The sequence below is a fragment of the Onychomys torridus genome, chromosome 8 (genome assembly GCF_903995425.1).
Source record: "Onychomys torridus chromosome 8, mOncTor1.1, whole genome shotgun sequence".
NCBI classification, from domain to species: domain Eukaryota; kingdom Metazoa; phylum Chordata; class Mammalia; order Rodentia; family Cricetidae; genus Onychomys; species Onychomys torridus.
Genome location: NC_050450.1, coordinates 23,421,027 through 23,435,051, shown reverse-complemented (window position 1 = coordinate 23,435,051; position 14,025 = coordinate 23,421,027). Strand labels below are relative to the sequence as shown.

The window sequence follows — 14,025 nt, the reverse complement described above, 5'->3', positions numbered from 1 at the left end:
GTTAATGTAATCTTCATACCAACACTAAACGGTTAGGCAACTGTCTTCTCTTCCTTTTGCTCGTTAGGTAACAGGAGCCCAGAATAAAGCTGTAGACTCCTGTTGAACTTGAGTGCAGACAGTCAGCCTTTTCATGCTGTTGCTGTGGCTTTGGTTGCTTCTGCTACTCCTCCGCCTCCCCATCATGCTAAGGAGCAAACCCTTGGTCTTACCCATAGTAGACAAGGAATCTGTCTCTGAGCTACATCATTAGCCTATAACCTGCTCCTTTAAGCACTGAGTCCTTCTGCTTCCTGCCAACCTTGAGGGCCAACATGATATTGAGTTGCCAAAAAAATGGAAAAACTCATGTTCAAGAGTACTGTGGTTCTCTTCTCAGTGCCTGAACCAGGAAGTGTATACTCTTGAATGAAAAGACACTGCTGTTTGGTGGTTATTTGGTGGTGACCAGGAGCCTGAGCTCTAATTATCTACAGCCTGGGTTCACACCAAAGACTGCAGCAATGAGCAGGCCCTGAGACAGCAGTGAGTCTGCTTTCTTTCAAGACAGTTCAGGATCTCAAAGGAAGCTGCCTTCATGTGGCCATGCTGTGGTGAATTCCCTTGACACCCTGTCTCCTATTTCCACGGATCTTGACTCTCCATCTTCTGGCTACACGAAAATGATTGAAACTTGCCAGGGAAAGACTCGTGTTTGTTTGAAACACCTGTGGCAATGGGATGAGAAAGATGTCAAGCTTTGTTTTGTAATTGTGTATTCCTCATACACATGTCCTGTTTGGAAATGAAGCTGAATCTGTTGGTGGCAATGATGGCCACTTGGGGTGAGGGGTAGAATTACTATATATCTGGAAACACTCAACATACAAGCCCTTCAGAGTTTTTGGAGATCAGTTGTTTGATATTGTTTTCACTGTTTCCTCCCAGGACAAGGTGGTCAGATCTAGGTCATGTCTATCTAGGCCAGTGGTTCTCAACTTGTGGGTCTTGACTCCTTTGGGGCTCACATACCAGAGTTCATAGAGTAGCAAAGTTACAGTTATGAAGTAGCAACAAAAATAATTTTGTGGTTGGGGGTCATCACAACATGAGGAACTGTATTAAAGGGTCACAGCATTAGGAGGGTTGAGAACCACTGATCTACACAGTGCTGATTTCTAGCATTCTCCTATGCTTTCTGTCTGAGACAGACAGACATTTATTTGGGGCTGGGGATGGATCTCTTCTCAAGGGTTTTACCTGGCCTTTGACAGAGGAAGAAAGGAAATTCCATTGTTGCCATGAGACTACTTACTGATATGGCTAAAATTTTCCTGATGGCCAATCTTTTGACTATATATACAGGTGCTGAGGAGGGTCCTTGACTTAAAGAATGTCAGTAAAACTGTACTTCTGTTCAAAAAAACTAAAAAGGACAAAATGGAGATGGTTTTTAATTCATTTCTTCCCAAATCAGCCTTCTGTACTCTACAGAAATGACCTAGTTTGCCAAGACAGAATGCCTTTCATTTAGCATGAACGGCAGTAGGAGAGCATGCTGGTTAAGAGTCAGCTGGGCCATCTGGGACACATCCTGGCTTGTTACTATATGGCTTCTGTCAAATTTTTTAATATCTATTTACCATGATTTCCTCACTGGTAAATTGGGATGACAGTATTCTTCTGCCCAGAAAAGTTGTAAAAATTAAACAAGGTATTATTACATGTAAGGTACATAGGAACTTTCCATTAATGGTTCCTACTTGAAAACCCTATGAATACTAATCCTATTACATAAGTATGTAGGTGCCATGTATTTACAATAATGCAACATTATAGGGACGTATACTATGGAATGAAAGTAAAAACAGTAGCTATAAGGGCAGCAGCAGCAAGAATTACAGTTAAGTTGTACCATTCCTGGGTGGCTAGCCATCTACAAAGCCAGTCTGTTTCCAGTTTTCAAGCTTCAGACATGCAACAGGTAGAGATCTCCAATAAGTTATGTGACTGACTTGTTCCCTCCTAGGAGTTGGTGGTGGCAATACCTGCTATAGTCAGCTCAGGTATCTCAAGGGAAGATCATAAACAAGGGGTCTTGTGGTTAGTGCTAGGTTGGACAATAGCTGTCTTAGGGTTTCTATTGCTGTGAAGGGACACCATGACCACAGCAACTCTTATAAAGGAAAACATTTAATTGAGGTCATGTTATCCTTAAAGCCAAACTTTCCATTTTGATATTAATATAATGCTCAAGTTTTCCACAGTAAAAAAATCAATCTTCTCCAATAGCAATTTCTGAAGTCTCCACAAGCAGGGTAAGGTGACGGAAGCATGGTATACCCATTGGGCATTGCTGAATGGGGGTCGGAAATTAAGAGAATGTGCTCCAGGAGACAGCATGTTAAGGATCTAGTGGAAAATAGCCACAAAACCAAGTTGAATTCAATATATACACACATGTGTGTACAAACACACACATTTCCATGTCCATGCATGTTCAAGCTGTGCAGAAGAAAACTCGCTGTGGTGTTAATGGTGTTTCCATCTGGGGCATAGAGACTGAAGCTCAGATGAAGAGAGGGGATTTGAGGGGCAGTTTTCCCCCTTATTTTGTGTGATTTTCTTTTACAACAAAAACATAGTACCAACTTTTAGAAACCGTAATCAGGGAGAAAAGGCTGACATGCTGGAGAAGGGCATTGTGTGACAAAGGTGGCCGTGCCCTTTCAGAGGTCACAGGAGTGACTCTTAGAGCAGCTGCCTGAATCTAAACCCTGACTCCAAAGTAACCTGAAGCAAGTTGCTGAATCCTGATGTGACCAGGCTTCCTTGTCTTTGAAAATCCCATAACCTCTGTAGGGCTGTGGTTGAGAAGATAATGTATTTCCAGTGTTTGGCACAGCATTTGCCCCATTATAAATCCTCAGAGAAAAGTCAGTCATTATTTAAGAAGCTCGCTGGTGTATATCTAGGGGTAAGATATTTTTTATTTGTGTGAGTCTGTGTGCACGTGTGTGCACATATCTCACTCAGAACAACCTGTGGGAGTCAGTTCTCGCCTTCTGCTGTGTAGATCCAGGGATGGAACTCAGGTCATCAGTGGTGGCGTACCTGCTCAACCACTTTTCCATCCCAAGATATTCTTGAAGAAAATAATCTTCCCTTTGTTCATTCTAGACTGATTGCACACAGCTGATACATATTGGTATCATGGAGAGCACAGAGAATCTAAAATAAAAACACACACTTCTATTAGACCTGTAGTCATTACGCTCCCTCCATGTGACTTATGGCTCCTGCTGAAATTGTAGGCTGCCCACTGCTAAGCAAACTATATTCCTTCCAGGGGTTGGAGAATGGTTTGTACCTCTGGATAAAGAGAGGGAAAAAAAAATCCATCTTGCTGTTCAGTTTTCTTAGCCCAGCCACTGGGGCAAAGCATGCTGTTATTGATGTGTGCACTGTCTTCTGTCCACTATAGTGACCACAGAGAGAAAATAACTCATTTCAAATCCCTAGCCATCAGCAGATCAATTCCAGCACAGCACATTGCAAGAGAGGTGTCCATTATTAAACACCCCAAACATGCTTTATGCCTGGCTTTGATGCCTCACATACATACAGAAATTGAGAAAGTAAAGATGTTTTTGTCCAAAGCCACATGGCTAAGAAGGTGGAATCATAATCCAGCCACAGAGCCAAGGTGCTTCCAACATTTTACTCACATGTTATTGCCTTTTTGAAGGAAGGAGTTGTGATTTCCCTGTGCACGTGCATGTGTGTTCATATGTGTGTGCATGTGTAAGAGTACTTGTGGAGGTCAGGTGTTGACATCAGTGGCTTCTTCTTTTACTCTTCACCTTATTTTTGTGACAGGGTTCATTCTAGTTAGCTTTAACTGTGGACTTGACACACTGGGAGTCGGCTGAGAAGGAGTCATAGTTGAGGAATTGTCCAGATTAGATTGATCCGTGGTCTTGATGGTTAACTGATGCAGGAGGGCCCACCCACTGTAGGTGGTACCATTCCCTGGGCAGGTGGTCCTGGACTATGTAAGGATAAGTTAGCTAACAGTGAGTCTGTGAGTGAGTCAACAAGTATCATTTAGCCATGGCTTCTGCTTCAAGTTCCTGCCTTGACCTTCAATGCCACACTGCAACTGTTAAGGTGACAAAAATCCTGTAAGTCCTTTTCTATAAGTGTTTTATCACCAGAACAGAGAGTCCCAATGGAAGAAAGACCTCCTGTATGCAGAGAGTCTAGTCCAGTCCCACACAGGTTCCACAGCTGTCGGTCTAAAGTTAGTGAGTTCCTTTGAGCTTGGTTTAGTTGTCTCTGTAGATTTCCCCATCATGATCTTGACTCCCCTTGCTCATACAGTTCCTTTTCCCTCTCTTCGACTGCACTCCTGGATCTCGGCCTGGTGCATGGTTGTGGATCTCTGCATCTGTTTCCACCAGTTACTGGTTGAAGGCTCTATGATGACAGTTAGGGTATTCCAATCTGATTACCAGGGTAGGCCAGTTCAGGTACCCTCACAACTGTTGCTGGTTGTCTAATCTGTGGTTGTCCTGGTGGATTCCTGGACCCTCTGCTTATGGGATACAGATGTGTAGCTGGGTCTGTTTGAGGGGCCCCTGGCAGTGTGAGCAAGATCTATCCCTGGTGCATGAGCTGGCTTTCTGGATCTCATTACCTATGGTTGGACACCTTGCTCATCCTTGATAAAGCTGGGAGGGGCTTGGTCCTGCCTCAAGTGAATGTACCAGGCTTAGCTATCCTCCATGGGAGAACTTACCCTGTTGGAGGAGTGGGGGCGAAGGTGGTGGAGGAGAGGGAGGAAGGATGAGAGGGGAATTTGTGGTTGGTATGCAAAATTAATAATAATAATAATAATAATGATAATAATAATAATAGTAATAGTAATAATAATAATAAAGCTCACTGGTTGGCTAGACAGTGAGATTCTGGAATCTCCTTGTGTCCAGGTTCTCAAAGCTAGGACAGATGTATGCCTGCCTTGCCTGACTTTCACATAGGTGTTGAGGACCTGAACTCCACTCCTTATATTCGTGTAGCAACTTGTTTACTGGATAGGCCATCCTCCTCGCCTGTGATTTCTCTTGTGTACACAAAGAAGCTCACATTCCCTGGAGCCTTGAGTGACTATGGAAGTGTCTGGGATTCAGGGTCATTCTCTGATCTGCGTCATGTCACCAAGTATCTGCCTCAACAGCAGGGCAGTGTTGGATGTGGACATCGTTCATGTTTATTTCATGTTCCACCCAGGTAGCGGCTTTGAAATACATCCCGTCTGTCCTTCACGATGTGGAAACAGTCTTTGATGCGAAGCTGCTCAGGTGAGAGCTTGTGATGTTCTCTCCCCAGCTCTTGCGGATGCACCAGGGATTGAAAGAAAAGCAGGGCCCTCCTGGGGGGTTCCATACAAACTCTCAGCTTCAGGTTCAGGAGGGAAACACAGTGGGAGCCTTGCTGGGGGGCGTGGGAGTGGGGCTTAGTGGGAGAGTTTTTGGATTCATTATGCCAGGCTTTGGTGATAACCGGTGCGTAATGAAAACATCATCCTTCTCTGAAGATATAGAATGTGACTTGAACATGCAGCTTTGTTTGACACAGGACACTCCACTGCACGTGGGCCTCTGGGTTGTTTGTTTTAGGTCCCAGCACCTGCCTGGTAAATCCCGTAGCTGCCAATGGGAAAGAGATCATGGAGACTGCTCTCTCCTTTTAGCTCCATTCATACCACGGATGAACAAATGATTCTAATGAGGTTACACTGTGGGAATGGGGCATCTGGGTCTGACCCGTACCTGTTACATTTTCTTAAATTTGTTGAAATTGCCAGATGGCATAATAGATGATACAAAACAAAACAGAACACTTTTTACACGGAAACACGTTCAGATTTAGAAGCGTTCCTGTATGCCCTTCCCACAGTCTACTCCCATTACTGTAACAATGAGTGAGAACGAGACATTACTGTGGGTGCTGTTCTTTGAGCTCATTCATAGTGAGTGGGACAGCACCAGTAGTTTGTTGTTGTTGTTTGTTTGTTTGTTTGTTTTTAATTACCTTTTCTTTCCCTCTTTCTATGCAGTGCAGGGCCTCCTCATTCTTTAGGCTTCAAGCATTAATATTGCCGGAAAACTACCTCCGCCTATTAGAAATAAACTCAGTTCCCCTACTCCCTGCATTCTTCTTACACTCCTTGTCATTACTGTTCGGAACTCTCTGCACACATTGTGCCTATGGCATTTGTATTGGTTTGTTTGTTTGGTGTTATATGCTGGCCTTCATTAGAATTTGTCATGCTAACAGTCACCACGTCTGGCTCATTATATCCCCACCTCTCAGCATATTGCCCATTTCATACTACGTAAATGTTTACTTAGTAGGGGTGGATGACTACAATGAGCTGATAGCAGCTGTAGTTGAGGGGAGGGGATGTTAACCTCTAGGGAGAGCCACCTCCTTTCCTATGTTCTGTGATGGTTCTAACCCCACAACTTTTTCATAGCCGTCTGAAAAATGCTAGGACCCCCTTTAGATTTTGAGATGAATTAAAAAGGATGACCAGGTATAAGACACTTTTTTTTGTTTTGTTTTTTGTTTTTTCGAGACAAGGTTTCTCTGTGTAGCTTTGTGCCTTTCCTGTTAGCCCAGGCTGGCCTCGAACTCACAGAGATCTGCCTGGCTCTGCCTCCCGAGTGCTGGGATTAAAGGCGTGCACCACCGATGCCTGGCTTTATAAGACACTTTTAAATGAAATGATTCAGTAATGTAGCTTAAAAGTTAGTTGGCTAAGTGCCTCTCATGAAAAATGATACAGTAAAAAAAAACCCAAAAAACCAAAAAACAAAAAACAGAATCTGGTTTTCAATGTTTGTTTCTTTACTGCCTTACCTGCATGACCTTTGGAAAGTTAGTTGGCTTTTCTAACCTTAGTTCTTCATACTTGTCAGCCTGATGTAGTGTCCTCCCAGTAACCTTAGTGCTCAGGCCAAAATAGAAGGGTCATGGGTTCAAAGCTAGACTTCACTGAATGAAGAGAGCCTGCCTCAACCTCCCCCCACCAAGTAATAAATAGGTAAAATAAAAAATTGGGATACCTTTCCCTAGCATCATAGTGTTGGAATGTTTATGACCCAGAGTGAATATATATGTAAAAAGTACTCCTCTGCTGCATTAGTACGTGCTCAGGGTTATTGGTAGTATTTTCAGATTTTTCACATCTGTGTGGGTGCTATTACTATTCAATGCTAACATCAGCATGTTCACTGAAGGTCCACTGTGCACCTGGTACTCTGCCAGGACTTGGGAGTGATGCCAATTCTGGCCCCAGAGCACTAACTGCTCAAGATGGAGCCTCAGTGCCATGAGTTGGATGTCTTGGGTCTAACCTCTGACAACTCCTATTTTTCTTGTCTTCAGCCAGCTCCTGTATGAGTTCTACACCTGTATCCCTCCCGTGAAGCTGCAGAAGCAGAAGGTTCAGTCGATGAATGAGATTGTGCAGAGCAACCTCTTCAAAAAGCAAGGTGAGCGTGGGGCCTCCTGCTGGGTGGTTCCTCTCTGGGAAGCTGGGGCTTGAGAGAAAACCTGCCAGGCATTACAGTGGCCCTTTGCTCTCAGTGTTCTTCCTCCATAGGTGTAAGAGGCGGTGAACAGTTCGGATATTAGAATCTGCATTGATTTTAAGAAAGCTTAAACTACATTGTTCCTTTTTCTTGAGACAGTTTAATGAGTTGAGAAGTTTGCCATTATCTGCCGAGTCCAGTTTTCCCTGTATCATCTGTTACCGCTGTCTTTTACTTGGAGGGAGGTGGGCAATGTTTCCTTAAATAGAAAGAACCTTCAGCTGAGCAGATCTCCAGATCTTGAATGTGTCAGAATAAACTGGAGAGCTTGTTGAAATGCAAATTTCTGGGCCCGTCTCAGTGAGTCTGATTAAGTAGGAATTAGCAGCATTTTTGAGCTTTTAGAAGAAGTGCAAATTATTCTTGAATAGGTGATGCATCTACACAATCAAATGCAAAGCATGAAAGGTGCTACATAGAAAGGGTCCTCCAGACCCTGGACAGTCCCTTCTTGGAGGAGGTACCATAGCTTCTGTGTTTGCTCCTTGGAGGTAGAATGAAATCCATCCATCTGCACATACATTCTCTTTCCCCCTTTTACTATATCCCTTCAATGACTGTCTCGCATGACTATTCTTTGTTTTTTTTTGTTTAATGATAATTTGAGGAGTTCAGGAACGAGAGAAGATTTGGGCAAAGTTGTGCTCAGTGATTCTGTCCACCATGTTATCTAATAGTCATTGTGAAGGAGCAGGGGCTCCCTTGTTTTGCAACCAGTGACTCAGGCGATCCAAAGCTCCTTCCAGAGATGACAGTGTGGGGGTTAGATGTTGACATTCACCCTTCACATCATTTCCAGCAATTGCATTTCTGGATCAAACTAAACCAATCGTGCAGTTTGCTTCACATAAATGCTTTGTCTACCTAGAAACCCTACATTTCTTCACTCTTTCTTCCATGAATAAAAGACAAACAAACACACAAACTTTGGTGGTCAGCATTGTTTTTCTATGCCCTAAGACCAGCCCTTTCTGGTTTTAAATTCTTTTGTCCACACTGATGTCAGTTCTAAAACCAGAAACAAACTGTGAAAGAGACAAGAGGCTTAGAATATGGAGGATGAGCTGTTACTCCACTGGAATTTATTCAGGGAGTGAAGCTTGAATAGTTACGCAAATTATTTCATAATCACAGAAATATTCAGGAACCACTTCACTGTAAAGATGATTTCCTCCCTAGTGTCTGGTTAACATGGTGCACGCACAATTGCTATCTGAATCACCTGCCTAGAGTTAAAGAAAGATAAGAAGACAGTATGGTCCATGTGTGTTGCTTCCTGACATTTAGAGAGATGTGTGACCACAGAGTAAACCAAGACATATACAGCTTATACAGTGAAGGGAGGTGAATTCTCATAGTTGTGTTTCACATGTCACTGGCCTTTCAAAGGGAGATGTCTGTCTGTCTGTCTGTCTGTCTGTCTCTCTCTTTCTTGGTTTTTCTGAGACAGGGTTTTGGTGCCTGTCCTGGATCTCACTCTGTAGCCCAGGCTGGCCTTGAACTCACAGAGATCCACCTGGCTCTGCCTCCCAAGTGCTGGGATTGAAGGCCTGCGCTACCGCTGCCTGGCGAGACGTCTATGCTTTTAAAACCTCCAACTCCATATCCAAATAAGTTGGTTGTCCCTTTTCTGAAGGTTTTGAGATATGCCTAGCCCTTCATGTCCTGGCACACCCTAGCAGGACTTTGGAGTGCATGATCGTGGAGAGAACTTGAATCCAGACCGTGAGACACCGCTAGGATGGCATTCATTGTGCATAGATGGCTCTGCACAGGCAGTAGGAAGTGGGCTGCTTGGCTTTGCTGCCCTGCTCAGAGCTTCCGTCACTGTCTGGGGCCTAGCTCTGCACAGGCAGTAGGAAGTGGGCTGCTTGGCTTTGCTGCCCTGCTCAGAGCTTCCGTCACTGTCTGGGGCCTAGCTCTGCACAGGCAGTAGGAAGTGGGCTGCTTGGCTTTGCTGCCTGCTCAGAGCTTCCGTCACTGTCTGGGGCCTAGCTCTGCACAGAGGACAGATGGAGTTCTAGCAAGGGCCCAAGCTTGGCTTGTGGTATCAGTTGCAGCAGCCTTGTGGAAGAAGGCTAATTCCTTTATAGAGGCCCCATCTCCTGGGCCAGGAGGGGGAAGACTAAGGGTTCACAGAATCACAAGGCAGCCTAGATAGCTCCTGCTCATCTCTCCTGCAGTGTGTGTAAGGTTTAGATCCAGTAAAAGTGCTCTGATTAATGCCAACCGACAGAAGGACAGCCCTGGAGCTGCACACCATTATAAAGGAGATATAAAAAAGTCCTACCTTCAAAAACAGAGTGTCCCTTGGGGGATCCATTTTCCAGAGTATGCAAAGAATAGTTAGTCTGTCCAACCACGGCTCACAAATGAAAACAGTGGGCTCTTACACCAAGCTTTCTGGTAATGCCTCTCCCAGGATGCATTGGCTAAGTGAACCCTGTTAACAAAGGAAGCCAGGAGGGAAGCTTCACCTCCTGAGCTTCTCATGTTCTTAAGTTCAAAATGAATCAAGTCTGAATCCATGGGGACATCCCGGGGTCCCTTGCTCTTCAGTGAGCATCTCTCTTTCAACTCCTGCATACAGTGAGTTTGATTCTCTGCCATTTGAGCCGTGATGAAATCCCTGTTACTCACCCTGTGGAGTGTCCTGTGTCTCGGGGATATGGTTTGCTTTGAGTTACCCTCCTTTAAATGCCAGATGTGCAAAACTGCCTGGCGTAGTGTCGGTGGCATGAACTTGTACCTGCAGTCTGGCACATTTGTGTGACCACCAAGCAGAGGAGTTGGAAGACTTGAAAGCCCTTTGCTGAGCTTCTGACACATCACTTTATTGGGTCCTGTGGAGAATGGGTGGGCTGTAGGGTGGACAGTGCCCGTTCATGGGTCACACCTAGACAGTCATTCCATCCCTGGTTCCTTCACTTGTCAGCTGTGTGACTATGGGTGACTTCCTTAACCTCTCTGGTCCTCAGTAAGCTTATTTGTAAATTGTAAATAAAACTGTCTCAAAAGTTGGTCTGGTAAGGACAAGCCATTTAAAAGTCTCAATGCAGGGTCAGGCCAAGCAGGGTTAGAGTTGTGGGTACCTTTCCTTCTCCTGGCACTGTTCCAACTTCTGCCCTGACTTTCAGATTTCTTGCAGTAAGGATGTCTCTTTGTGTTTGATACTTACCAAGACTCCTGGCTCCCTGAAGCTCCCTGTTTCTCAAGAAACACAGGACTTAGTGACTAGAAGCTACCAACCCTTATGTTCTCCCCATTCTGGGTTTGAATGCCTTTCCACCATTTCCAGGGGAAATGTACTTTCCTGGAGTATTTTTGCAAAAGGCCTGTGTGCTGTGCATATAGAAGGCCAGGTCTGGGTCAGGCACAGTGTTTGAGGTTCTCTTTCTTTCTTTCTTTCTTTCTTTCTTTCTTTCTTTCTTTCTTTCTTTCTTTCTTTCTTTCTTTCTTTCTTGTCTTACATCATGTAGCCACATCGTTTGGGACACTTGGCAGCCATCTTCTCTGAAGATTTTCTGTATAGGACTCTGCCCCTTTAAAAACATAACGTCAATTGTACAAAACAATATGCTTCATTGTGACATTTTCATACCTGAATATAACATACTTGGATCATATTCAGATCCCCACTGCCCTCTCTTGTCCTTCACGGTTCCTTTAAAACACACACATAAGACCCTCTCCACTTTGTTCTATGGAGAATAAGTGAATCTCCATTAGCCTCGATTTACTTGACCGGTGTCCTTGAGTAACTCACAAAGTCTTAGTGGACTTAATCTCCTCATATGTAAAGCAGGACTGCTCTCCCAGATCCTACTGAGTTGTTATATAGACTAGGTAGCATCATATGGCTTGTTACTCCGGGCATGAGGAGGGAGGAGTCCTGGAGCGTTGGCCCACTGTGCATGGCTGTCCCGCATTAGTGTTTTACTGCAGCAGGAAAAGCCAATATATTAATTTGCATTTTCTTCTATACAAGCCCAGACTTGCCTGGGGATGTGAGGGGAGGAGAAGTGTTCAGATCCACCTGGACAGCTTGCAAGAGTCTGTGGGGAAGCCAGCCATCTGCAGCCATGGAGTGGCTCTGACGGTGTAGAACTAACCTCTCAGGCCGGCTGTCATTCAGTCTGAGGCCGATCACATGCTCCATCTGGTCAGTGTAAGCTGCTTGAGTATCCACACTGCTAACTTCTCCAAAACAGGGGAGGGAGAAGTGGGGGGCAGACAGGTCAGGGGTTGAGGGGCAGGGAGCAGACAGACAGGTCAGGGCTTGGAAGTTCTTCTACAATCTAGCTTCAGTCTTTGGGTCTTCTCACTGGGAACTTCTTGGAGAGGCAGAATGGAGACTATAAGACACCTGGTTATCCACTGTGGAGCAGCTGCCTCTGAGCCCCATCCCTGTCCTTTGCCAAGTGTCTAGAGCTGCCGTGTTCTCCAGTGATAATGCACACTGGCCAGGAGACTGCTGGAGGTACAGGGGAGAAGCAAGAACACTTGTGCCCAACACCATAGGCACTTTTCCAATCATCATATCTCTCTAGCTTTGGCAGGGTGGAAGGTCTCTCACTCAGCTTTTTAAAACTTTCTTGCTGAAGTTAGGAACACCTCTGAGCCTCTAGTTTCATGTCCGAAAAATGTGACTATGAATATCACTGAGCATAAGGGACTTTGGTCTAGAACACCCTTGGCTCTGGGTCCCAGCTGGATCGTATACTTGTCATGTTACTTTGAATGAGCAGCCTCTCTGGGCTTCAGTTTCTTTCGGGACAAAACTGCACACACACACACACACACACACACACACACACACACACACCCCTCGGGACAAAACTGCACACACACACACACATGCACACACACACACACACACACACACACACACACACACACCCCTCCCATGATGCTGCTTATTAAAAAGTATCTGCTGTCTCTGTTGTATGATTGTGATAACCCAGCATAGCAACTGTGCCAACAACATCCTACTGGAGAGTCATAGCAAGTGAATGCCAGCTATGGAGGCTGCAGAGATGACTCACCAGTCAAGAGTGCCTACTGGTCTACCAGAGGACCCAGATTTGGTTAACAGCACCATGTCAGATGGCTCACCACCACCTATAACTCCAGTTCCATGGGATGTAACGCCCTCTGGCTTCCACAGATGCCTGCACACATGTGGTGCACATAAATCCATCCAGATACACACACATTAAAAAGAAATCTGTTTTTTAAAAAGTCAGCCATGCATCAGGTACTGCTTAGAACAAGAATATATATCATGTTCTTATAACTTGATGTAGGCATCATCATCCTTGACTTACATTTGGGATAACTGAAGCGTAGAAACTCGGGACATTTTGTATGACAATGAGACCAAAGTACACACAATCTATTGGTGTTTTAGGGTTTTGAGCAATGTGGTTCTGGGATCACAAGTGTCTCCCCATATCCCAGTGAGTTGAACACAGTTAAGTTGTATCTCTCTGATGAAGGACATAGGCCTTTTGTCCCCATGAAAGATCAGGCAGTTGGTACCTGAGGCATCCTAGCAGGAAGATGACAGAAGGGCAGAGCAGAACGACAAGGAGCCATCTCAGCCTGCAGTGACTCCTGCCTGTTTGACCCACCTTGCTGGCTAAAGCCACACTGCCTATCTCACTGGGGGATGTGGGATGGGAAGGACACTTGGGGAGACCACCCCTGCCTCCTGCTGCGACTGTATTTTAGATTTTGCTTCAGAACACAGGTAATTTGAAAATCAAAATCCATCTCCTTTTTGTTACAAGTGCTTCCTTTTTTCACTTGAAACCATGTCTCACCAATCTGCTTGAAGGACTTTGGTCTCTTTCACTGCTCCCTGGCCACCCTGTTCCAAGTGCTGGGTGTCACACTCTGATAGATGTGGGCAGGGCCCTTGCAGAAGTGTGAACCTGCAGCTTATCTGCAGCAGACAGTCTGAGTAGCATGCTGACATCAGGCTTTAGCTAAGAGGAAAATGTGTGTGTGTGGGGGGGCGGATCCCACCCCACACCCAGGACAGACTCTAGCCTTGTGGCAGGCCACCTTTCCCATCTGCTGCACGCACACTTGCACACCTCTGCTCCTTGTGCACTGCCTGGAGTTCTCCAGCCTTCCTAGTCCCTCTTGTCATGGTACACTCACCATCCATTCTCCAGCAAGTCCCCCAATGGCTCATAAATTCAGTTTGGTGTCATTCAACACTGTTTTCTGTCCCTGCTGTAGGTCAGATGTAGGACTGTACTGGAGGAACAACTATCTGTCACCGCTCTGTACACCATGTCCTCATGCCCCTGTGCACAGGACATGAACTTGCTTGCCTTAGTTTCTGTGGTTTTCATCTTCCTTTGGTCTTTACTTT

At 45.1% G+C, this 14,025-nt stretch overlaps 1 protein-coding gene across 1 annotated transcript in view; it reads left to right on the top strand.

The window, feature by feature from the left end:
* Dock2 (dedicator of cytokinesis 2) overlaps positions 1 to 14,025 on the top strand; it is a 395,818-nt gene that overhangs the window by 114,203 nt on the left and 267,590 nt on the right. The window contains exons 24-25 of the mRNA XM_036195507.1: positions 5,272 to 5,342; positions 7,435 to 7,541. Coding sequence (XP_036051400.1) covers positions 5,272 to 5,342; positions 7,435 to 7,541 — 178 coding nt within the window. The remainder of the gene's footprint in view (positions 1 to 5,271; positions 5,343 to 7,434; positions 7,542 to 14,025) is intronic.